We start from the raw sequence: 24,634 nt of genomic DNA on the forward strand, positions 1-24,634 counted from the left end.
CAAGTTATGGCCCCCACTCTGATTTTAAAAAGTGCCATTTTTAAACTATATGTATTATTATAATATTTAGTAGTTAATTTTTTTTTTCAACTTTGGGTTAGATTTTAAAAAAGGGGCTATATTTTACACTTTTAGACCAAAGGGTGGTATGTGGTATTATGCAAAGTTTCTATAATGATTTGTAATGGTGTGTGAGTCCAGAATGTCCACTGCTGTCTCAACGAAAAAAAGTCATGTAACAATTTGCAGAATTTTTTTTAAGTTATTTCAACTTGACCAGAGAAGCCTTGTGGCATTAACACAGTTGAAAGTTACATCACTCTTTCTAGTTGAGACAGATGTTCATTTTTAGAGTGTAATTATCAACATCCTTTGTTCACTTTTGCTATGTAATATCTGTAATTTCTCAAAAAAAAAAAAAAAAAAAAATTGTCCTATCAACTTTCCATTTTGGCGGCATTCATCCTTGACCTAAAATACTTAAATATACCAAACAGCAAATGCGAGCTCTCCCCAGTTTGTCTGTGATAGAAGTCATACACACACACGTACATACACAGAGGCCACTTGACTTTTGATATATAGCTACCTTCCAAACCAGAGATATTAATAAACAGGAATACAGAAAAACACAGAAGATAAATCATAATGAAGAAGTCACGACAGACAGATAATTTAACTGTTGAATGATTAATGAGGTTCTAACATGAAAAACCTGAAGGCACAGCAGATTATATGTATTAGAACCCACATCTGATGAATAGACATGAGAGAACCAGATGCTGGTAAATGCACGGAAGCCGAACGCACAAGTTCTGAATAATTATGGAATTAATCATGGTTTGTTACAGGATTGAAAGCTTTAAGCGCTTAGCAGCCATAATCTCAATATTTGACTGCATGCAGCTTTTTTTTGGTTTTGCCTTTGCAGGTTCAAATGGAGGTGTTTGCCCACCAGCTCATTACTGCCCTGAGGGCAGTGCTGGCCCGCTGTCTTGTCCAGCTGGAAGCTACACAAACCTGACGGGCCAGTCAGTGTGTTCTCGCTGCGCTGCAGGCTACTACTGTCCAGAAACGACAGGCGACTTCACCAAGTTCCCGTGCGACCCTGGATTCTACTGTCCTGATGGTAGACCGCCAAACACTGTCAGTTACATTTATGTTTAAAAAAAAAAAAAATATATATATATATATATATATATATATATATATATATATATATATATATATATATATGGTGTATTCTATCAGATGTCAGGAAAACTGTAACGAACACTATATACACTCAACAAAAATATAAACGCAACACTTTTGGTTTTGCTCCCATTCTGTATGAGATCAACTCAAAGATCTAAAACTTTTTCCACATACACAATATCACCATTTCCATCAAATATTGTTCACAAACCAGTCTAAATCTGTGATAGTGAGCACTTCTCCTTTGCTGAGATAATCCATCCCACCTCACAGGTGTGCCATATCAAGATGCTGATTAGACACCATGATTAGTGCACAGGTGTGCCTTAGACTGTCCACAATAAAAGGCCACTCTGAAAGGTGCAGTTTTGTTTTATTGGGGGGGGGATACCAGTCAGTATCTGGTGTGAGTGTAGGTTAGACTAAGCAACCTTTACACAAAAGGCTATACCAGCACTGCAGAGAGGGCGCCAGTGGACCTCAGTCTGCAGTTCATCTCCACCTGAAAGACACTAACCACACGTTGGAGGACAAGGAAGTTAAAATCTTAGCCATAGAGAAGAAATGGTTTGAGAGAGGGGTCAAGGAGGCATTCTATGTGAAACAGTTGAAACCCAGCCTTAACCGGGGAGGGGTCTGAGACACGCATTGTCCCCTGTTTACAATGGGGTACTCAGGTCAAAGCAGTTTCAGTCTTTTGTTCATGGTAATGAGTCATTCACGTCATCAGGAGAGTCGTCATGTGAGCCATCAGGAGAGGCGTCCGTCCCATCATTAGGAGGGACAGCTGCCCTGTCATTAGGAGGGTGCCAACTAGAGCACAATAGGTACTAATTAGAGCTATTGTTTAGTCACTAGCCTATAGTAGTCTGCCTCGCGGTAGGAGGGGTCTGGTTAGGTTTAAAACTCCAGCTTTTGTGGCTTCTGTTTATTCTTCTGTACAAGAGTCAAGAGAGAAGTCAGACTACCAGAGCAAGAATTTTAGCTGAGGAAGCTTCTGCGATTTGAAGCGAAACGTCCTTGCGTCAAGCAACCCAGTCCAGTTGAAGATTCAAGCTTCTCTACTATGGAAACCACCTGGACAACTGAGAGCCTACACAGAAACCCCAAAATTACACACACACACACACACACACACACACACTCCATAGTGACAATGTTTGAGATTTTGCAGATTTATTGAAAATAAATAAAAACTAAGAAATCACATGTACGACATACATAAGTATTCACAGCCTTTGCAATGAAGCTCAAGGGCATCCTGTTTCTACTTATCATCCTTGAGATGTTTTTATAGCTTAAGTGGAGTCCACCTGGGGTAAATTCAGTTGATTGGACATGATTTGTCAAGTCACACACCTGTCTACATATAACGTCCCACAGTTGACAGTGCATGTCAGAGCACAAACCAAACATGAAATCAAAGGAATTGTCTGGGGAAGGGTACAGAAACATTTCAGCTGGTTTGAAGGTCCCAGTGAGCACAGTGACCTCCATCATTTGTAAATGGAAGAAGTTCAGATCCACCAGGACTCTTCCTAGAGCTGGACACTTGTCTAAATGTGACCATCAGGAGAGAAGGGCCTTAGTCAGGGAGGTGACCAAGAACCTGATGGTCACTCTGTCAGAGCTGCAGCATTCATCTGTGGAAAGAGAAGAACCTTCCAGAAAGACAACCATCGCTGCAGCAATCCACCAACCAGGTCTGTATGGTAGAGCAGCCAGACAGAAGCCACTCCTTTGTATACATGCACATGGCAGCCTGCCTGGAGTTTGCCAAAAGGCACCCGAAGGACTCTCAGCCCATGAGAAAAGAAAATTCTTTGGTCTGATGAGACAAAAAAAAAAAAGATTCTTTGGCATGAATGCCAGGCATCATGTTTGGAGGAAACTAGGCACCATCCCTACAGTGAACCATGGTGGTGGCAGCATCATGCTGTGAGGATGTTTTTCAGTGGCAGGAACTGGGAGACTCGTCAGGATTGAGGGAAAGATAAATGCAGCAATGTACAGAGACATCCTGGATGAAAACATGCTCCAGAGCGCTCTTGACCTCAGACTGGGGTCGCGGTTCATCTGAATCTGATTGAACATCTCTGGAGAGATCTGAAAATGACTGTGCACTGACGCTCCCCATCCAACCTGATGGAGCTTGAGAGGTGCTGCAAAGAGGAATGTGCAAAACTACCCAAAGATAGGTGCACCAAGCTTATGACTTTATATTCAAGAAGACGTAAGGCTGTAATTGCTGCCAAAAGGTGCATCAAAGTATTGAGCAAAGGCTGTGAATACTTATGTACGTGTGATTTGGGTTTTTTGTTTAATTCATGTGCAAATAATTAAAAAAAATGTGTTGTCATTATGGGGTGTTGTGAGTAGAATTTTGAGGGGAAAATTAATTTACTCCATTTTGGAACAAGGCTGCAACACAACAAAAATGTAGAAAAAGTGAAGCGCTGTGAATACTTTCTGGATGCCTGGTACCACCTGTGGTTTATTGTCATCTTTAAAACAATCACATAAATAAGCTATTCCAGCTGCTTGCTGTCAGTATGCAAGATGGAAAATGTCTGAGATGAGTGCAGGTCTATCTGTAATCTCCCCTCAGTAAAAAAAAAAAAATCAAATAACACACTAATATACAAAATCTATCTTTTCATAAACAATAACTATGCGTAAAGGCGTCTTTAGTAGCAGCAGCCACAAGGGGGCATTGGTGCACTGCCCCTGCTGCGAATGTAGTGCTGATTATTTTTGAAGAAATGTGAAAGTTTTTCTTCATGTTGAACATGTTTGAAGTGGCTCAATAGAAAAAAAATAAATCAATTTAAAAATACATAAAAGTGCATATCCTCTGACATCTCATCATTTCAACATATACACACACACCCTTATTATCCAATTTGATACCAAAAGGGGGAGATAATGATAACCAAACATTTTGCTGAACAATCTAAAGTGCTGACTGACCACAAGCTTTACAGAATACCAAATCAATGCAATGACAGAAAAAACAAAAAGGAAAAGAAAAATCCAAAGTGGTTTAATGCGCAAACTTTTTTCACTTGTTAGCAAATCAAGGCAGCAACTCTCACAACAACCTTCCACAGAACTAATGTTTGATGAACCATCCTTTAAATGGCTGGTGGGTAATGAAGTGATTGCAGACAGGTGAACAGGGGGCCCACATGATGGGAGTGTCAGGAGGTGTGGCCTGAACTATGACTGGCAAGTGAAAGGAGGATGAGTGGAGTGCGCCACCCCCACAAAAAAGCACAATCTCCACCCTCATGTGGTTCTGATTATTTTTTTTTTTTTCTCACCAGAATGGAGTCAAAATCCATCAACCAATTTTGGGAGACGAACATATTCAAAAAAGGAAAACAGTCAAACATCACACAGAAAGGAACTGAGTTTTGCTGGAAGCTACCCCCCCACACACACACACACCACTCCCACCTCATGCTGTCATAAAGTGAATATAAAGTTAACAGAAAAGCAAACTGAATCCAAAACTAACTGAATGTAAATTAAAACTGTAATTTGTGCCCTTATTCCTCTCGTGTCGTTGGCTCCATTTCCACCGTACGTGGTACATATATGTAGATGAAAATCTAGACAACAATTTGCTCTTAAAAGTTATTTTGGCAACGGTCAACGTTATTGTGGTCAAAAGTCAAAAGTTTTATAATTTTTTTTTCACTTCATTGTCCACCAAAATCAATTTGTTTATATCGTGCCAAAACACAACATAAGTCGCTGCAAGGCGCATAACAAGGATAAAAAGAGTAAAACAATGTTGGACACCAGCTGGTCACCAAACTAACATTTTATGTCATATCTGGGGGTGGATTGGTGAATTTGGAAGAATTTTAAAGTTGCAGTTATTGTTGTTCTTGGATTGGATAAGGGCATTATTGGAGGTATTTCCATAAATATGTCAGCATTTTTTTTAAATATATGAACATGCATGTTCATACATATTGACTAATTGTATTACATGCACAGGTACGAGACACGCCACCCAGTTCCCCTGTCCTCGTGGATACTACAACCCAGAACCAATGACTCAGAGCTTGGACAGTTGCCTGCCTTGTCCTCCAGGACATTACTGTGAGAAAGAGAGGCTGACCAAAGTGTCAGGAAAGTGCAAGCCCGGTTAGTAAAAGTCTTTAGCTAAAATCAGTACTTGTTCCTCAACACCTTCTTGACTTTGTCGTCTGCTAGTGCCAACTTGTTTCTGTCTAGGCAAGTCAAGGAAAACCATTTTAGAAACCAAGACTTGGGTTTGGGGCACAAAGAGAACAAATAATGTACCATAACTTTACAGAATACTGTCTATGTTAGTCATAATGTTCAGATTTTCTGCAAAAACAAGCTAGTGACCTCATTCAGGCAGATATCTTGAGATGCTCTGTGTACACCGACATGTCTTACTCCACATAATTACGACATACTAAATCACGCTCTGTCTACATGATCCACTAAACACTCCCTCCAAATTGGGTGGGCTATTTAAGATGCAAATTCCCCAGTTCTAAATCTCTCCCTCTCAAACATTGCCACGAGTGCATCACATCACTGATGCTTGTTATTGTCTCCCTCCACTTCAGCATCCACCAAAAAATGTTCGTATATCTTATCATTTCCCAATATTGCATGCATCTGCGGGGAGTGATGAGATCAGAGCCTAGAGGCCAAACTCAAACTGTGTCCTGCTGCTGCAGTAAATATTGTTTACTCACATTTTGAATTTGGGAATATATTTGGAATTATAAAACAGGGTGTGTTACAAAAACTGACAGACAGCAGTACATCAGTCTTTCAGATTTTGGCATGTTTCATTGCTGGTGAAACGAATGCAAAACTCATGAAATTCTCATGTGCTGAGTCTGCTTTCTGTATTTTGTTGCACCATGCAACACTTCCACCTGGCAGGTACCAGCACTTACTTTGGGCAAGTTTAATGCTAAGTGTTCTTAATGTTTGAATCTGTTCAATGTGTTTGATTTTAATTGACACAACAGTTAATTTGTGCTGAAAAAAACCTTTTAATTTCTCATTTCTTTCCTTCCATGTTTCCTCTTAGGTTGGTTCTGTGTTTCAGCAGCTTGGAACTCGCAGCCCTTTGACCTGGACAACTACACAAATGCCAACTGCTTATGTCCAGCCACCGCCACAGGAGGCCGATGCCAAGCAGGCTTTTATTGCCCCTCAGGCAGCTCCGAGCCATTGCCTTGTCCACCTGGATACTTCTGTAATATCTCAGGTACTTGAATGGTGTCAATCAGGTGTATTTGTACATGCAACCTATAACTCTCTGCTCTGTGGAGCTGTCATGACCCAGCTGTGTGAGAATTTAAAGGTAACCAAACTACAGCACAGATTTGTCATTTTCTCACCAAAAGAAGATGACAGTCAGGACTTTCAGAGAGGAGAGGAAAGAGCTCTGCCATGGTCCAACAATCCCCTGTTTATCTCTCTTTTGACCTTTACATTTTCTTTCTGAGAGGGTTAGTTCTTTGATCTTTGATCTCCTCTGTAACACTTTGAATTTGATTGCTGACCTTTGATCCTGATGGCTCACATTCCTGTCTGGTTGCAGACCTCTGATACCAATCCTTGTCTTTCTTCCTGAATACTTGTCTTTGATCTCAGATCTTTGATGCTGATTGTTACATTTTGCTCCTCATCACTAACAGAGTGTCAGTCTGTGTGGGCATTTTTCCTGTCCACTGCCGGAAAAATAGCACACCAGACCCTCTACAGACTCCCTGTTGGTGGGTGGTGAGCCCACAGGAAGGCTGGATCTCTGATCAAATATCAAAGAGAATATGGATGAAAGGAATCAGAATCAAAAATCAAATCTCAAAGATCCATTTCTCGAAACAGCTCTGGACTAAATATAATAATCTACCATGATCAAATGCCAACTTTTACAACAAATTTCAATGAAATCTGTTCATGTCCTGATGAGATGCCTTGTTGACCCTCAAATGAACAAGACAATCAACCGACAAACAATGAAAACATAATTCCATTGGTGCAGGAGTGTTTGTGATGCCTGAACTACCACTGGGAATAAACAGATTGTTCTTTCTTTTTTTTTTTTACTGTTTTTGTTCAATATATAATTGTATGTTTATTCTACATTAAGGAAATTAGGCTTCAGCTCCCATGCCGTTTAACTGGAATAATGCAGGTGTCAGAGTTGTTCGGACCTGAAAAGAACAACAACCCAGTTTACACACACAGAAATGATCACGCAAGAGACACTGAATTTCTTTTCCTGATCAGGAGGAGACAAACGAGGAGCCTTCAGAAAGAACTGTCGTCCGTCTCAAGGGCCCCTCCCATTTGCCTCTCCTTTTTATTGAATATAGTTACATACAGCATATAGGAGTGACAATATCACAAAACAATGGAAAGACACACAGTCTGTTCTCACATTGATATGAAAACTTATGGCTTTGAACCCTTAGTCTCCTAAGCTGCTCATAATAATGTCCAGCCCTGAAATGGTGTTCCGGTTACAATGCTCTTTCCTCAAGGCTGAACCGTTAATTAAAGGTGCACATCTGCGCTTAGCAAAAACATGACCCTAGCAAAACAGTCTGCACATTCTGGCAAAACAGTCTGCACATTGGCTGAGTCAACGATCATCTGCTCACTTTCTCGTTTGACAGTTTTAATGATCAAATGATTAAATTAATGATTATGTAATTACTTAGTGTCAAATCATATACACTGAACTGCTCAAGTGATCATCAAAGGAATAATGGTACATGAACTTTCACACATGCATATACGTATATATGAAAAATAGAGAACAGAATCAAAGACATGATCACAGAGAGTACATCAAAGTAAAGACATTAATATTTGATAATATATATTGATAACATATAGAAAACCCTGTCAGCAGGTATAGGAAATGAATGAGTGTATGGAAATTACATTACCACAGCATAAATGAGGGTGATGGAACAATGGTGCACTTGTTATTTGGGCAGAGGTTCAGATTTGCTTTTGTTTCGCAGAGCAATTGAATATTTATCCTGTAATTTCCTATGTATGGCAGGTTATTTCAAACCCATGTAGTGCAGATGATTTGGCATCATTCAGATGACAGAGAGAGAGAGGGCAGGTGGAGGGTCTGGAGCCTTTGGGGGGCCCATTATTCTGTGGGAGGGCGCATAATTACCTGTCAGTCTGTAGGCAAAATACATGTACGTGGTATAATTTATTCATATGCAAATAAATTTGTTCATTCCGCACAACAGGTTTGGCTCTGCCGATGGGTCCCTGCTCCTCTGGGTACTACTGTTCAGGAGGAGCCACTGAGGCCAGTCCAACAGACGGCAAAACAGGCAGCATCTGTCCACCTGGGACATTCTGTGGTAAGCCCTTGATGTGTTAAGATGCAGTGCTTATGCAAAAAAAAAAAAAGTACTCACCCCATTTGGCTTTTACATATTTTAGCAAAATTCTAAAAAGTGTGCTTATTTTCCTCCAAATGAAATCAAATATCTACAACATGATCTACAGTATGTTGAAGCTACAGTGTGTTGGTTTTAGTGCCATCTAGTGGTGTCATTCTTCCCTTTTTAAAAATGGACGAGGCTGTTTTTCACAAGGAAAATAAATTTCAATCAATAATTACATTTCACAAGCTTTTCATTGAAGGCTGATGCCCACATCAGAGTCTGCGACAGTAAATATACATTTTTTTTAACATCCGTTTATAAAGCACAGGCTGGCTGGTGGCACTGCGTTTATTTGGAGCCTTTTAAAATGAGTGATCCCTCCCACAGCTTGAAGACATGCAAATAAGTTGACACTTCAAATTAGCTTATAGGTATGACTCAGGTAGCTTCAACATTACCCACGAGTACTGAGTGAGTCACTTTGGTGAGACTGGCTCCCTGTCTGATGTGCCTCCGTGTATTCAGTACACTGTATCCTCATGTTGTATAGGCTCTTCAGCTTTTTTATTTGGGATATGAATATGCATGTGAGTGAATCATTTTTACTTGAGGCCAAAATATGGTCATCGGGTATTGCAAAGGCTTTGTGTTCGTCTGTCCATCTGCCTGTGCGCTGCATAACTCCAGTCATTTTACTGCCAGGGTCTTCAAATTCACAGGGGGCCTTCTTGGGACACAGACCTTGAACAGGTTCAAAGATAGCTAACCTTGACCTATTTTAAGAGGTCAAAAGGTCACATTAAGTTTCCTATTGTTATGCTCATACGGCCGAGGGTATTTTAGCATTGTGTCATATTTCTCTTTGCAGTTGAGGGCTCACTGGAACCAGAATTGTGTCCAGCTGGAACTTTTTCCCCAGTGCCAGGTCTAACCAGCGAGCACAGCTGTCAGCCATGCAGTGCTGGATTCTACTGCAGAAGGGCAGGTCTCCAGGCACCCACTGGACCCTGCAGACAAGGTCTGCCTGTACACAGCTTGTCCTGTTTTAGTCACACATATATCCATGATTTATTGCCATTATACAGCATATAAAATGTCTAACACAGTCTCCTGATCTTCCGTCAATCTTGTCACACTGACGTGTTTAAATCACAGATGATGTCATTGTTTCAAAGGGTACTTTTGCCCACCCGGTCAGACTGTGCCTGCAGCTGTGCCATGTCCTTCTGGCTACTTCTGCCCTCCTGGTAGTGAGGCCCCAGAACTGTGCCCTGCAGGAACCTACCAGGACAGAGAGAAACAGGTTAACTGCACCATCTGTGAGTCAGGTACGAGACCCCTTCAATTATCTTAAGCCATTGGTATTGATCTGGAACTGTACACAAGCCGCAAACTGCTATTCGTAGGGCACCTATGGCTATTTAAGGTACCCAGTGTCACAGTTCATGTACAACCTTAACCCTAGCCCTAGGTTTTGAGCTTGAAATTCATCGGTTGTCTCCTGTGCCACATGGCAGTTTGTTACTGGATGCTGTACCCCAAAAAAAGGAATATGGTGCCATATCAACAGCTACTCCCATCAGTTTCACAGTGACTGAACACGGTTGTTTGTTTATTTATTTTTGGTCCCTTGATCGGAGTAAGCGGGTATAGAAAATTGAATGAATTTTGGGTCTATTAGGTTTTTTGTGCTGAAGAATCCATATCAATTCAATTCAATCAATTTTTTTTTTTTATATAGCGCCAAATCACAACAAACAGTTGCCCCAAGGCGCTTTATATTGTAAGGCAAGGCCATACAATAATTATGTAAAACCCCAACGGTCAAAACGACCCTCTGTGAGCAAGCACTTGGCTACAGTGGGAAGGAAAAACTCCCTTTTAACAGGAAGAAACTTCCAGCAGAACCAGGCTCAGGGAGGGGCAGTCTTCTGCTGGGACTGGTTGGGGCTGAGGGAGAGAACCAGGAAAAAGACATGCTGTGGAGGGGAGCAGAGATCGATCACTAATGATTAAATGCAGAGTGGTGCATACAGAGCAAAAAGAGAAAGAAACAGTGCATCATGGGAACCCCCCAGCAGTCTGCGTCTATAGCAGCATAACTAAGGGATGGTTCAGGGTCACCTGATCCAGCCCTAACTATAAGCTTTAGCAAAAAGGAAAGTTTTAAGCCTAATCTTAAAAGTATTATGCAAACAGTTAACGTCATGGAATTTAGAATAAGATATCCTATTCTTGCACATTTTTACTAGCAAATATTTTATTTACAGTTGTATGCAGAAGTTTTAAAAATTGCACTTTAACCTTCAACTAATATTTACATCATGATCTTGGTCAGTGGTGGCCACAGCTAACCTAAAAGTTATTGTTGCTAACTGCTAATTCGCAAACTGAAAAGGTAATTATGATAACACAAATAGATAAAACGCTAAAACATTTAGCTGAAGCTACCGCTAACCTTTATTAAATGAATTTAGTTTTGGCTTTTCTTTTCTTTTCTAAACCAAACTGTGACCAACAGACCTTAAGAGCTACCATGTAGTATAAACATGGACGTTCCCCCAAAAGGTTCACATACCTAGATTAGATGATGATTAAGATGTACATACAGAATTAAATAAATAAAATCATATATAATTTAATCACCCTTATTTAATTTAGCTCATGCTATTGAGTATAAAGCAGGTCAGGTTTGCACTGATACCACTTGTTGCCATATCCACTACACTATGAAAGTGTCTTGTGTCCTAGATGGCAGACAGCCGGTCCAGTCCTCACTTCGCAACACGAGCTGTCTATCTTTTGCAAACAGGTGTAACGTGGGTGTCGATTTTAAGTTTTCCAAATGCTGGGGACCTCATCGTTGAGGTCCACAGAAGTGTGTTACATGACCAAAATGTCACAGCTGGCAATACAAATAACAATTTTTACACAGAGTTATTCTTGTGGTATCTAAGGATCCTCCAAAGAGATCTTGTACCAAAGCCATTTGTTCATCCCCTTAGGTCACTGGCTAGCACACAAGCGTCACAACCATACAGTATGATAGGTAGCAGCAGGACCCGAAAGCCTTGGGCCTTTATTCTCTTGCAAACGTGTTGCCATCTCCAAACATCTCTGTCCAAGGGCTGCATAACACCATCAGTTCTTCCCAGGCATCTCTGAATCTCAAAGGCCAGTGACCCAGCGCCTAGTCTAAAGAGGCACTGAACATAGGAGTAGCCAGAATAGTTCCCTGATGAATGCCAGAATTCACTAGAAAAAAGTTAGAGATTTTTCCTTTGCTCCAGACAGTACTCACAGTATATTTGTGTATATGCTGGCTGTGATGTCCAGCAACATATTGAGAACATCATACATTTTCAGGATGTCCCATAGACTAGCCTGGATAACTGAATCAAATGCTTTGTGAAAATCACCATAGACTGCATAGATGCAGTGCTGGTTTTCTCTGAATGAGTACTCACAGTCATTGGTTTATTTGTATTTTTATTTATTTATTTATTGTATTTTTTAGGGTTTGCGAATGCTAACTGGCAGTTATCATTTGTGGCACAGATAGCACTGTAAAACCTCTGTCGGTGTTGGAATCCAGGTGATCATCCTTTCCAGAGTGGGACGACAAAGTCCTGTCTTCCATTTCATAGTGATGAGAACTGTATCCCTGCCTGGAGGCACATTGTACCCACTAATTTGCAATGTCTGTTTAAAAAAGGGTTTGAAGAAAATTTAAGCACATTGTGATTTGATCTTTTTTTTTTTTTTTTTTGCAATAAACACTGTTAGCTAGAGAGTTCAGAAAAAAAACAAAACACCAAATGTTTCATGATGCCTCACATGGCCATCACTGCCTGGAGAAGTTCAACTGCAGTAACACTGTTCCCTTGAGCTTTCCCTGCTCTCAGATGTTTCATCATGTTTGTGAACTCATGAATATTTGGTGGTTCACACAACTGACTGTAGGATGACCCACGTGAACCTTGTCTCTGGGAATCCAGTATCAGCCTTATACAAATACTCAAAGTAGCTCGCCCAGTAGGATAGTACAGCAGACTCATCTGTTGGGGCTGAGCCATCGTCCACCATGTGCACAGCTTTGTGCAGCGTGTGCACCTTCATAATATGAAGGTTGACGTGAGACTGCTGAAGGTCTTGGCATTACAGATGTTTAACCTTCTGTTTTTTGCTTATATATTCTTTTTCTTTTCCATCAAGGTTACTACTGTGAGGTGAATCTGGGTCTAGTCAATGCCTCTGTGTTGGTGCCCTGCCCCGAAGGACATTACTGCCCTGCGGGTACAGCGTTTCCTAATCAACACCCCTGCCCTGTTGGCTCCTACAACCCGAGACGACATACAGACAGCGCGGCTGGCTGCCAGCCATGTCCTGCTGGACAGTACTGTCCATCTGTGGGACTGTCAAAGCCAGCAGGTCAGACAAAACCTTATCTCTTCTCTACTGAAATTATTTTCCAGCATGTCGATCTATCCGCCATGTCTTTTCAGCCACATCACAAATCTCCAGTTATTTAGGAAATTGTCTTGTCCTCATTAGAGAATGGACATGCCTGATGGCCTTATTGGAATTTATGTTGTTAAACTTTGTGATCCGGAGGCCTCGTGTCTTGTGGTTATGTACAAAGTGATTTAAATACTCTCCCTATACATTCATTAGTTATGGATCCATCATGTCATTTCTTGTCTGCGCCGTTCAAGTGACAGTCCATAAAAGGTTTAAATCTCACTGCTTGCTGATCGTTCATCATCATGTTCACTCATGAAACACTGATTTGCACATATTCATAGCCACGGGAACATGATTTGAATAATAGCTGCTTCGTGCCGATCCAACTTCAGTAAATCACAAATTGATTTTTTTTTTTTTTTTTTTTTTTTTTATGTTAACTGTGTTCCTTGAAACATTTTGAACTTCACTTTTATGGAGTCATTAGCAGTATGCCAAAAACTGCATCTTGGCATAGTGGAGGATGTGCAGATTCCTGATATTTTGTGGTTAAGTCCACAATTCAACCATAAAAAAGTTCTATTACAGTAAAATTAACTTGATTGACTCATATTAATTTGACTTAAATATACACAGAGCACATAAATGAGTCCGATCAATGTGTATTACTTCATTTTATAGTACTTCTAATCTGTTGCATTATGCCTAAGGTTTTGTGCACCTGTGGTAATTAGTCATAAATGCAGCCTGTTAAAAATGCTAATAAGTGTTGTATGTAAGTGTGAAATATATATATATATATATATATATATATATATACATATATGTGTGTGTGTGTGTGTGTGTGTGTGTGTGTTTGTTTCATTATGGGGACATTCCACATCCATTAAGTGGCAATCAACAGCTGACATGCAGGTTAAAACAGCATAACAGCCGTTTTAACCCGCATGTCAGCTGTTTTTTTAAAGGATTCTTCAACATTAATTCTCTTTTAAAAAGCTCCTTATAGAGATTAACAGTTTTATGACATTTGAGAGAATCTACAAGCTTAATACTGATTATATATTGTTCAAATTCAGCCAGAAGTCTAAATTGGTGGTTTAAACAGCTGCTGCACACACACACACACACACACACACACACACACACACACACACACACACACACACACACACACACACACACACACACACACACACACACACACACACACACACACACACACACACAAGGGTGGGTAGGATTACTTTGAAAGGTATTCCAAAAGTAATCAGATTACAAGTAATCCAAATGTATGTACATACATACATGTAATCCACATGTATTGCTTCAAAGTAATCCTACCCAACCTTGCACACACACACACCCACAGACTCTCTCAAAGTAAAAAAAAAAAATATTTTCTTTGAAAGCTCCATTTAAAAGAACACAAAGCAAAAGATGAAAAAAAAAATAACATTTCACTCACCCAGTGTAAAGATTTCCAAATTAGTCCACAACAAAAATAAATCCCCACACACGCGTGACATGCGCGCGTGATCGCAATTGTGGTCGGCAACCATGGAACAGTCCACTCGTCCTCACTCGGATCCACACCCAGAGATCATTTTCAATTTCCGCTCGGCCAGAGAATAACGTCCAGGTCCACTCGCTCTCAGGTTCTGATCGCTTGCGTGCTTAATCTCCGATAGCCTTCAACTCAAATTCTGTCAGGATTGTGGCACATTAGATAATTCATTATCTCCTGAAAATAGCATCTTCTGAGTTTTCCAATATGAGTCATACTTCTGCGTGTCCAGGCATGTCCACAGCAGTAAACCAGCAGCTGTGACACAAACAGCAGCATCACCACACTTTAAGTTCCAAAATTCGACAGACTCTGAAAAAGTTACGAGTTTTGGGGTGAAGTGTGTCGTCTCTTCTGTAAATCCGAGCCACTGCTTTCAAAGAAAAGCTCCGAAGCTTCGTTATCGGGGATGACAGGACAAAATCCCAACTGACAAAATCCCAGCGGACAAAATCCCAACCACTTTTTACAAAAGTGGACAAAATCCCAATCTCATTCCAAAGTCTCATTTCACTTGTTAAGAGGTTTCAGCTTTTTCAAAGTATTGAGTATTGTGTTGAGGTGACACCGTAGTTGTTTAAAGTAACTGTGATATTCTATTTGAAAGTGTGAAAACAATGTAATTAAATGTGTGATGAACTATAAATAAAATATTTTGAATGTATACATGTGTTATTATTTTATATTTATACATATATATTTTATATTTATATTTATTCATGAGACTGGGATTTTGTCCACTTTTATAATAAGGGGTTGGGATTTTGTCATGGAACCGTTATCAGGCATAACCACATTTGTTTCCCTCTGTCTGTCTCTGTCTGGGATGTTTCTGTTTTGCTCTTAACTATGTCACATGCAGAGAAATGCAGAGAATTGCCAAGTGAGACATTTTCCGGAAATGCACCTGTTACCTCGCTTCGGGAGAGGAATAAAAGCATCACAAACCACTAATTATGAGTGCATGTGTGCAGGGAGACTTACAATCATGAGTAATTTGATGTGTTGCTAACCAGGGACTTTAAAAAGCATGTGGCATGTCCTTTAAAGCTCGATAGTTGTCTCTTTTTCTCTGGATTTCCAGTTGCAGTAAGTGTCACAGTGTTGGCGGTGCTGATAATATGTTCTATTGCTCGTAGGACCGTGTCATGCTGGTTACTGGTGCAGAGAAGGAGCTTCGTCTCCGAGCCCGCTGGATGGATGGTCAGGCTCCCTGTGTCCGCCTGGTCAATACTGCCCCTCAGGTTATCAGATTGTTCTCTCAATCGATCAATCAATCAATCAACTGTCAAACTCTTCACGCCTGAAATCTCTCAGCTTCCACTCAGTCCACGTTTTCTGTTATTTTTGTAAAGCAACACTGATTAAATTCTTTCATATGCTAATGTAACCAGATTTATACTGTGTGATGCTGTTAACATTTTCTTTATTGTATTCTGGGGCTATTATGTTTTATTCATGTGAATTAGCATTCTGTGGCCTACAGAATGTACCAAACATTTGTCTTGTAACTTTTGATGACCTTTCTTTCCAGTTAATTTGTGTACACTCTCCCTCTGACTTGGGGCACTGACTCGTGCTTTTAAATTGCTGCCATAAGATACTTTTTAAATCTCTGAGTGCAGCAGGAGAGCGTCACCTCTTTAACTTTAGATTAAGTATTTTGTGCCCCGCTTCATATATATTGTGTCATAAAGTCCAACAACTCGTTTGTACTTGTTTTTTTGTTCTTGTTTCCTCGGCAGGAGAAGGATTGTCATGTCTTTGCCTTGTTTTCACACATTTACCAGAAAACTGTGAGAATGATCGATTCAAAATGTTCAGAATATGCTTGGGCCAGGTCAGCATGGAACACGATTGACTTTAGGTGCAAGAGGGTCAAAGGCAGAGGTGGGACAAAGTCACCATCAAGTCACTCTCAAGTCATGAATCTGTAAGTCCCAAGTCAAGTCTCAAGTCATAATGACAACCAATTGTTTTCAAGGTGACTTGTGGCTTGCAGATTGATGACTTGAGAATGACTTGACAGTGACTTCGTCCCACCTGTGGTCAAAGGTCAAAGTCCTGCAAACATTTTTGACAAACCTAAAATTGATTACCAGCATGATCACTTATGCTGCACAGAGTATTTAAGTGTTACCAAAATGTGGTATGTACACAGTATTTTGTAGCTAAACTCTAAGACCTTCTCTGATTTTGGGGTCATAAGGTCAAACCAAGTCACTGGAAGCATTATTGGCCAAAGATTTGTATGTGTGTACAACAATCTTTGTTACCAGTCTTCTTCTGTGTGTTCGTTAGCTCACCTCTCACATGAGTATTGAGTTTGTGGTCACTTCACAAGGGAGGTGATGGTCTAGTGGTTAAGGTGTTGGGCTTGAAAGATCATGGGTTCAAATCACTGGACTGGAAAATCACTAAGGGCCCTTGGGCAAGGTCTTTAATCCCCTATTGCTTCCGGTGTGTAGTGAGCACCCTGACATCAGGGTGAATGTGAGGCATAATTGTAAAGCGCTTTGAGCGTCTGATGCAGATGGAAAAGCGCTATATAAATGCAGTCCATTTACCATTTTTTTCACACATAACACAAAAGACGCAGAAACCAGAAGAAAATCCGTGAACCAAACACGAAATGGGGAACCACAAAACCTTCCACCTGCTGTCGTGAGGGAAGCATGGGTGCATGCTTGTGTGCATGCACAAACACAGTGTGAGCAGCTGGAATGTGTTGCACCATATCGTGCCTCTGTTGTGGGGAAAAAAACAACAACAACAAAAAAAAAACAGCTGGAACCTGTTGCACCACATCGCGCCACTGATGAGGAGAAAAAGAAAAAAGAAAAACCTGCTGGAACGTGTGGAACCACGTTGCGCACTGCTGTGGAGAAACAGAAAAAAAATATATATATATGCCACCCACGAACCTGCAATTTACAAAAGCTCTGATTACCAGACAGAAATTTTACCACTGCACTACTATCGCTATCCTATAACAAGAGTGTTAAATGCTTCAAATCAACAAGGAGATAAACGTATTTAAAAAAGAAAAAGAAATTAGACAATGTAGACGAAGAGTAAGTCTTTAATTTTTGCAGTAATAACTGAGAAAACAGCATTTGTTACGGTGTATTTTTAGTGATATGTGACTGAAAGTGGTGTATTTGAGGTACTGTTGGCTTGTGGTCTCTGTGTTTTTAATGTGACACGTTGTGTGCACTAAGCTGTCATTTGCAGCTGTCAGTGAGTCTGGCCAGCGATCAGCTGAAAGATGGCTCGCTGTGCCCTCTGTCTGGCCGTTTCCCATCTGTACATAAACACACCCCTCCCGGCGTGTGGGGAGCGGGCGCAACACACACACAGCACATGTGTTGAGGGGGGAGCCAACACTCTGGCACGCCACATGTGGGGGCACATAGACAAATTCCACAGCCAGCTTGATAGTGGTCACGTACTAACTATTTTTGTGCTAACAGTGCGAATGGCCACACATTTTCTGTGTGTCCAGCGAGCGGTGTTGGATGTTCGTGTGTGTCACCTGGAATTTAGCCGACACCTGCCGCGAGAGGGATTGAATGGGCTCTTACAGGGCATTCTCTGTCTTTCAGCTGCTGGTGTGTGTGAATAGTTGTAGCGACAGGTGTACGAGGCATTAGAGGCAGCTCCGATTTTTCATGACTGGCATGCAATTCCTCCTTCGTGCGCTAGGTGGCTTCAATTATGTTATGTGTGAAGGGGTCCTTACATAAATCAACTCCAACAATGTTTCTGGTTTTGTGGTTTGGGTTAAAGGTGCAGGTTTTGACCAAAAATGTATGTGTGAGTACAATAATTTACACTGTCAAACTGTTATTTGTTTTACCCGTGGTGATACAGGGGCTCTAGATTGGGTATTGTTTATAAAACAGGTAGCTGACTATTTTCAATGTGGTAATAAATTATGCAAAGTTTGTATGAGTTGGAATAGCGTGTGAGTCCAGAATGTTTTTAGAACCTTAGACCTCAACAGTTTTTAGAAGAACTCAACCCTTTTATTTCCTGTTAATTATGTAATTTTTTAAAATGTTAATTTACTGTCTTAATGCATTTATAGATTCTTTAGGTTCTTGTTATAATATACACACTATTATTATTATTATTATTACTTCTATTTTGTCATTTGACTTCTAAATGTACCACAATGGAAATAAGTGTGGTTCTCTTTCTTGTATATCCATGTATTTTTAACGTATATGATGGACTTACAATGAACTTACTAAATAAAATTCCGCACCCACGCTGTTTATATATAGTCAATTTACAGCCGCCTGCTGGAATGGCGTGCGAGTCCAGAATGTAATTATCACATTATTCAGCATAGTTAACTAATACCCGTAGTTTCTTCAAAAATATTAGTCCTGTCAATGTTACGTTTTGGCAGCATTCATCCTTGACCCAAAATACATAAGCATACCAAACAGGAAATGTTAGCTCTCCCCAGTTTGTCTGTGAGCAAAGTTATACTCACGCATGCCACCACCATGCTTCACTGTAGGGATAGTGCCTGGTTTCCTCCAAACATGACGCCTGGCATTCACGCAAAAGAGTTCAGTCTTTGTCTCATCAGACCAGAGAATTTTGTTTCTCATGGTCTGAGAGTCCTTCAGGTGCCTTTTGGCAAACTCCAGGTGGGCTGCTATGTGCCTTTTTCTAAGGATTGGCTTCCATCTGGCCAATCTACCATACATGTTGTGTGGGCCGCCAGAAGAGGAGGTCCTGCTGACCCACCACCAGAGGGCGCCCTGCCTGAAGTGCGGGCTTCAGGCACGAGAGGGCGCTGCCGCCTACAGGAACAGCCAAGGTGACAGCTGTCACTCATCAACTATGACAGCTGTCACCGATCATCTGCATCTCACCTGAGATAAAAGCAGGATGACACCTCCACCACATCACCGAGATATCGACTTCTGCGAGAGGTAACATTCTCAGCCTTAATCTGTGCCGTACTGCACTGTGTGTTTCTGATCTTTGTACAGGAGGTTTCAGTCGTTTGTGTCAGCGGGAAGCTGAGCTGGTCGGTAACGACAGGGTGACGGATCGCACCCTTCACGATCAGTGAGACAAGTGACTGTTCAGGTTCTGTAAAAGACTGTGTTTCATATTTTCGGAGGTGGAGGTGGAATTCCCACCATTATTGTTACGGGGTGTAGACACACCCACACTTGACTGTTTTTGTTCTCCGCCAGCAGTACCAGATCCGACACGCTGAGACGGTGGCCACCTGGGGACTTCGGGACTTGGCGGCTCCAGTATCCCTCGGGTTCAGTGGCGGTGGAAATCATGTGGTTCCGGTTCGTCTCCAGACGGGCGTCTCCTATCGTCGAGCCTGCCCACACGACACCTTCATTAATTGATTTGTATTCATTCTGTAATCTGCTGTGTGTGGTTGTGACATTCACAACAGTAAAGTGTTCTAATTTGACTTTCTCTATTGTCCATTCATTTACGCCCCCTGTTGTGGGTCTGTGTCACTACACTTTCCCAACAATACAGGCCTGATTGGTGGATTGCTGCAGAGATGGTTGTCCTTCTGGAAGGTTCTCATCTCTCCACACAGGAATGCTGGAGCTCTGACAGAGTGACCATTGGGTTCTTGGTCACCTCACTGACTAAGGCCCTGATCACTCAGTTTAGACAGGCAGCCAGCTCTAGGAAGAGTCCTGGTGGATTTGAACTTCTTCCATTTATAGATGATGTAGGCCACTGTGCTCATTGGGACCTTCAAAGCAACAGAAATGCATCTGTACCCTTCCTCAGATTTCTGCCTTGAGACAATCTTATGTCCGAGGTCTACAGACCATTCGTTTGACTTCATGCTTGGTTTGTGCTCTGACATGCACTCTCAACTGTGGGACCTTGTATGTGGAAAGGTGTGTGCTTTTCAAATTATATACAATCAACTGAATTTACCCAAGGTGGACAATTAAGCTGTAGAAACATCTCAAGGATGATCGGTGGAAACAGGGTGCACCAGAGCTCAGTTTTAAGCTTCATGGCAAAGGCTGTGAATACTTATATACATATGATTTCTTAGATTTTTTTTTAAATAAATTTGCAAAAATCTCAAAAAAACATTTTTCACATTGTCATTATGGGGTATTGTGTGTAGAATTTTGAGGAGAAAAAAATGAATTTCATCCATTTTGGAATAAGGCTGTAATGTAACAAAATGTGGAAAAAGTCAAGCACGGTGAATACTTTCCGGATGCACTGTACGTAGCCCGACTCCATTATAGTTATTGATTTTGGCCTCAAATGGTCAAAGATCAAAGGTTTGTGCTATTGACCACACACAGTAAATTCTGCAGTGTTAAAACAACTCTATTCAAGTCCATTAGGTGTACTTCAAAATAGCATTAAATAAACTTTATTAGGTTTGAACAACTCTATAAGTGTTGACTTAACACTTTAATCATGCTGTGTCTGTGTGCATCCCTCTGAAAAACAATTGATTGAACAATTTACTGTGCAGATTCTGTGATACTTTTTTTTAACTTAAATGTTTTGCTCACTAGTTTTTTCTTCTGCTATGTGTTTGTGTCATGTTTCCAGGCACAGTGGACCCTGTGGCGTGCCCTGAAGGGACCTGGTCAAACAGGTCAGGTCTGCAAAGCAAACAGGACTGCAAACCTTGCGTTGGGGGTTTTTACTGTGACTCTGCTGGCCTCACTGCACCCAGTGGACCCTGCAGCAGAGGGTATACCAGACCTGATGAGCTATGCAAATATTGTTTAGGATATATGAAACACGTGTGTCATGGTCCCCTTCATGTATGTTCTGCAGATATTACTGTCTGGAGTTTGCTGTCACATCCACACCTACCGATGGAATCACAGGAGGCTCATGCCCGCAGGGTTATTATTGCCCACTTGGATCTGTTCAACCTGTGCCTTGTGATTCAGGCACACACACAGCTGTTACACACGCTGCTCAGTGTGAGCCTTGTGTCCCAGGCTGGTACTGTGTGTCTGGATCTCTGTTCCTTTGCCCTGCAGGTTTGTGGTTTTCTGGACTTGAAACTGGGGTCCATTGGTGGGCATAGCTCAGCTAACATTAGCTTTGATAACACTAAACCAATAAACCACTAACATATGTAACTGAAGCTACCACTAACTGCTAAATATTATGATGTGAATTTAGGTTTGATTTTGGCTAAAACTCGGAAAAAAACAAAAACGACCTAAACACCTGAAATTTTAATATGTTGTTGCCAACCGGTAAGCTTCAATGGACTCAGATGAAGCCCACCTGGAAGAAGAAAAAGTTGCAGTTCCTTGACTGGCCACTTGAGGCTGACTTGAAAAGTGAGCATGTTTACATTGAATCCATGTTAAAATGTACAACTTTAGAGCAGAGAAACATATTTACAACCTGGTATAAAAAACACTTTTGGTCTTGATAGCTAGGTTTCCCCTCCATGACAACTGTACAGGGATTAATTTTTTTTCAACTTCTCAGTTTAAGACATTTTAAGCCGTAAACTTAGGTATAATAGGGGTGTGGTCACTTTGAGTGACAGGAGCTCAGCCAGTCTGACTCTCACTGTGTCCGTACTTCATTGTAGCTGCTAGCGGTTGTGGAAGTGTGTGTCTTGTTGTTTTGAGCATTTTATGGCAAAAACCTTGAATAGTTGTGTGGTGAAATGTCCTAATGGATAATCAAAGATGCCCTGATGAAATAAACTCTTGTCTTTATTTAATATTGTATGCTAACGGTGTTAGCACTTTTAGCAGCTATCTGTAGCATATTCTGTTAGGTCCCTTTAATGCACGATTACTGAGAACATAAGTAGCTCATAACATTTAATGCTAACACCAAACCAAACCAACCACTACGCAGTCCCCCAAAATATGACTTAATAAACACCCGAACCAAGGTTAGCCTGATAGCTTTGCTAGTTTGGACTTGAATTGGGGCCCGCCCATCTTGGAAGGTTGAAGCGCTGCAGCGGTCTCTCGCTGTCAGTGGAAAATACAGTGTGAAAACTTGTGCTTAGGTCAATTCAGATAGGTAGATTCAATTTCTGAAGTCAGATTTGGATTTATCATAACTGTTGATCATTTCTCCCTATAAGGCTGTGAATGGAGCGTAAAGTGGAGCTCTTGTTAATAGAAAACTCATGTCATCAGTCAACTCTCTGGTTGATTCCTCTCTTTTTTTCCTCTCTGTGCTTTGACAGCGAAGGATTACAATGAAATATGTGTGGAAGAGGCAAAAAAGGCGGTAAAGCCAGAGCCAAGGCGGACACATGCTCCTCCCGTGCTGGATTGCAGTTTGCAGTCAGCTGTGTCCACCGTCTGCTGGTGGTGGGGGGGGAGGGGGGCGGTGTCTGGCCGCTCGGATCCTCGAGCTGGCCCGCAGCGCTGCTTGGGACAGTGGGAAGACTCATATCATTCCCCGTCACCTGCAGCCGGCTGTCCACAACAATGAGGAGCTCATGAGGGGCGTCTCCGGCCGGTTCGGGGATCTCGGTGGTCGGGTGCTCGAGCGTGGTCACCGGGTTGGCGGGGGCTCCAGCACTCATGCACTCCGCGTGGTTGCCCTTCCTCGGCAGGCGGTGGGCACGGTTGGCTGGGGGCTGCGGTCCATCACGGGATGATTTCGTTCTAATCCTTCGCTGTCAAAGCACAGAGAGAAAAAAAAGAGGAATCAGCCAGAGAGTTGACTGATGACATGAGTTGTCTATTGACAGGAAACCCACTTTACACTCCATTCGCAGCCTTATAGGGAGAAACGATTAACAGTTATGATAAATCTGACTTCAGAGTCTAATCTACTTATCTGAATTGGCCTAAGCACAAGTTTTCATGTCTTAAATGTAAATAACGGCGGAGAAGTCGGCCAAAGAATCGACAGTGATTACAAGCGCAGAGCATGTATTTTCCACTGACAGCAAGAGACCGCTGCAGCGCTTCAACCTTCCAAGATGACGGGGCCATGATCCTCTCAGTGCAGGCCTTTTGTACAGGTAGACCCTATCTAGTAAATCTGTGGTTCAGGTTTCTTTTGTCATACACTGAGGCACTCACGCTCCACTTCTTTATCTATTTATGGATTCTTTGTGATGTAGCCAGAATCAGCGTCGCTGCAGCTGCCAACATGGCAACACCCAGACATGGACATCATTTCGGCTGTTCCAGGTCACCATAGATCAGTAGCTTTGATCAATATATATATATATATATATATATACAGTCTGTGGTTGTAGCATAAATATGGAGGTTCCCAAAATGGTTTAGCATGTCAAGATCAAACGATGCCCAAGACGTACGTATGTAAATAATTAAATGAACCAATGAAATTAAAGTTTCCATTCAGTGCAGAAAGTATTATATGAATAAAATATATTAAGAAATAATTGTACACATGGGAAATAATTAGAATAATCAAATTAATGTATTGACTAAACTTCACCTTCTATTCTTCCATCTCCTCGAGGAAATGCTTGTTACCTTCTGTCAGGGCTCGTGGTAACGTGACACAGGAAGCAGTAGGAGACATATGCAGACTCACAGACATAGTTGATTAAGATGAATAAAAGGCTTTACTGGTAACCAGGCATTGGATTCGGTACACAGGTAGCCAGGTATATCAGCAGAGGTATCAGACGGTGCACCCTTACCAAAAAATAGTACTGATAAGTATATAAAAAGTAAACTCGAAGTATACTTGAAACATACTTGCATATACTACTTTTTGGTAAGGGCAGGCTGGGTTGTGGTCCAAAAACGAGCAGAGGAGTTAAACAGGAAAAACAAAGGCAGAGTCAAAAAACAGGCTGAGTTCAGGGTAACGGCAAGGCGGAGGTCGGAGTATACAAGCAAGGTAAAAAACACTAGAGAGCAAACAGGACGAGAACAAGAGGCAAGAGAGTGAACAAAGTCAACAATTGGGTAGTGAGCTGTGGAACTGTGAGGGCTTAAATAAGGGGCAGACTAATCAA

At 41.4% G+C, this 24,634-nt stretch overlaps 1 protein-coding gene across 1 annotated transcript in view; it reads left to right on the forward strand.

Annotated features, from left to right (window-relative positions):
• The first annotated feature begins 900 nt into the window (after nt 1–900).
• LOC117508889 (multiple epidermal growth factor-like domains protein 6) overlaps nt 901–24,634 on the forward strand; it is a 36,922-nt gene continuing 13,188 nt past the window's right edge. Inside the window, exons 1-10 of the mRNA XM_034168732.1 lie at nt 901–1,129; nt 5,206–5,355; nt 6,287–6,466; nt 8,481–8,597; nt 9,493–9,642; nt 9,800–9,952; nt 12,840–13,055; nt 15,795–15,899; nt 21,244–21,388; nt 21,475–21,686. Of these exons, the coding sequence (XP_034024623.1) occupies nt 901–1,129; nt 5,206–5,355; nt 6,287–6,466; nt 8,481–8,597; nt 9,493–9,642; nt 9,800–9,952; nt 12,840–13,055; nt 15,795–15,899; nt 21,244–21,388; nt 21,475–21,686 (1,657 nt within the window). The remainder of the gene's footprint in view (nt 1,130–5,205; nt 5,356–6,286; nt 6,467–8,480; nt 8,598–9,492; nt 9,643–9,799; nt 9,953–12,839; nt 13,056–15,794; nt 15,900–21,243; nt 21,389–21,474; nt 21,687–24,634) is intronic.

This window comes from Thalassophryne amazonica, chromosome 4, assembly GCF_902500255.1.
Source record: "Thalassophryne amazonica chromosome 4, fThaAma1.1, whole genome shotgun sequence".
Lineage (NCBI taxonomy): Eukaryota > Metazoa > Chordata > Actinopteri > Batrachoidiformes > Batrachoididae > Thalassophryne > Thalassophryne amazonica.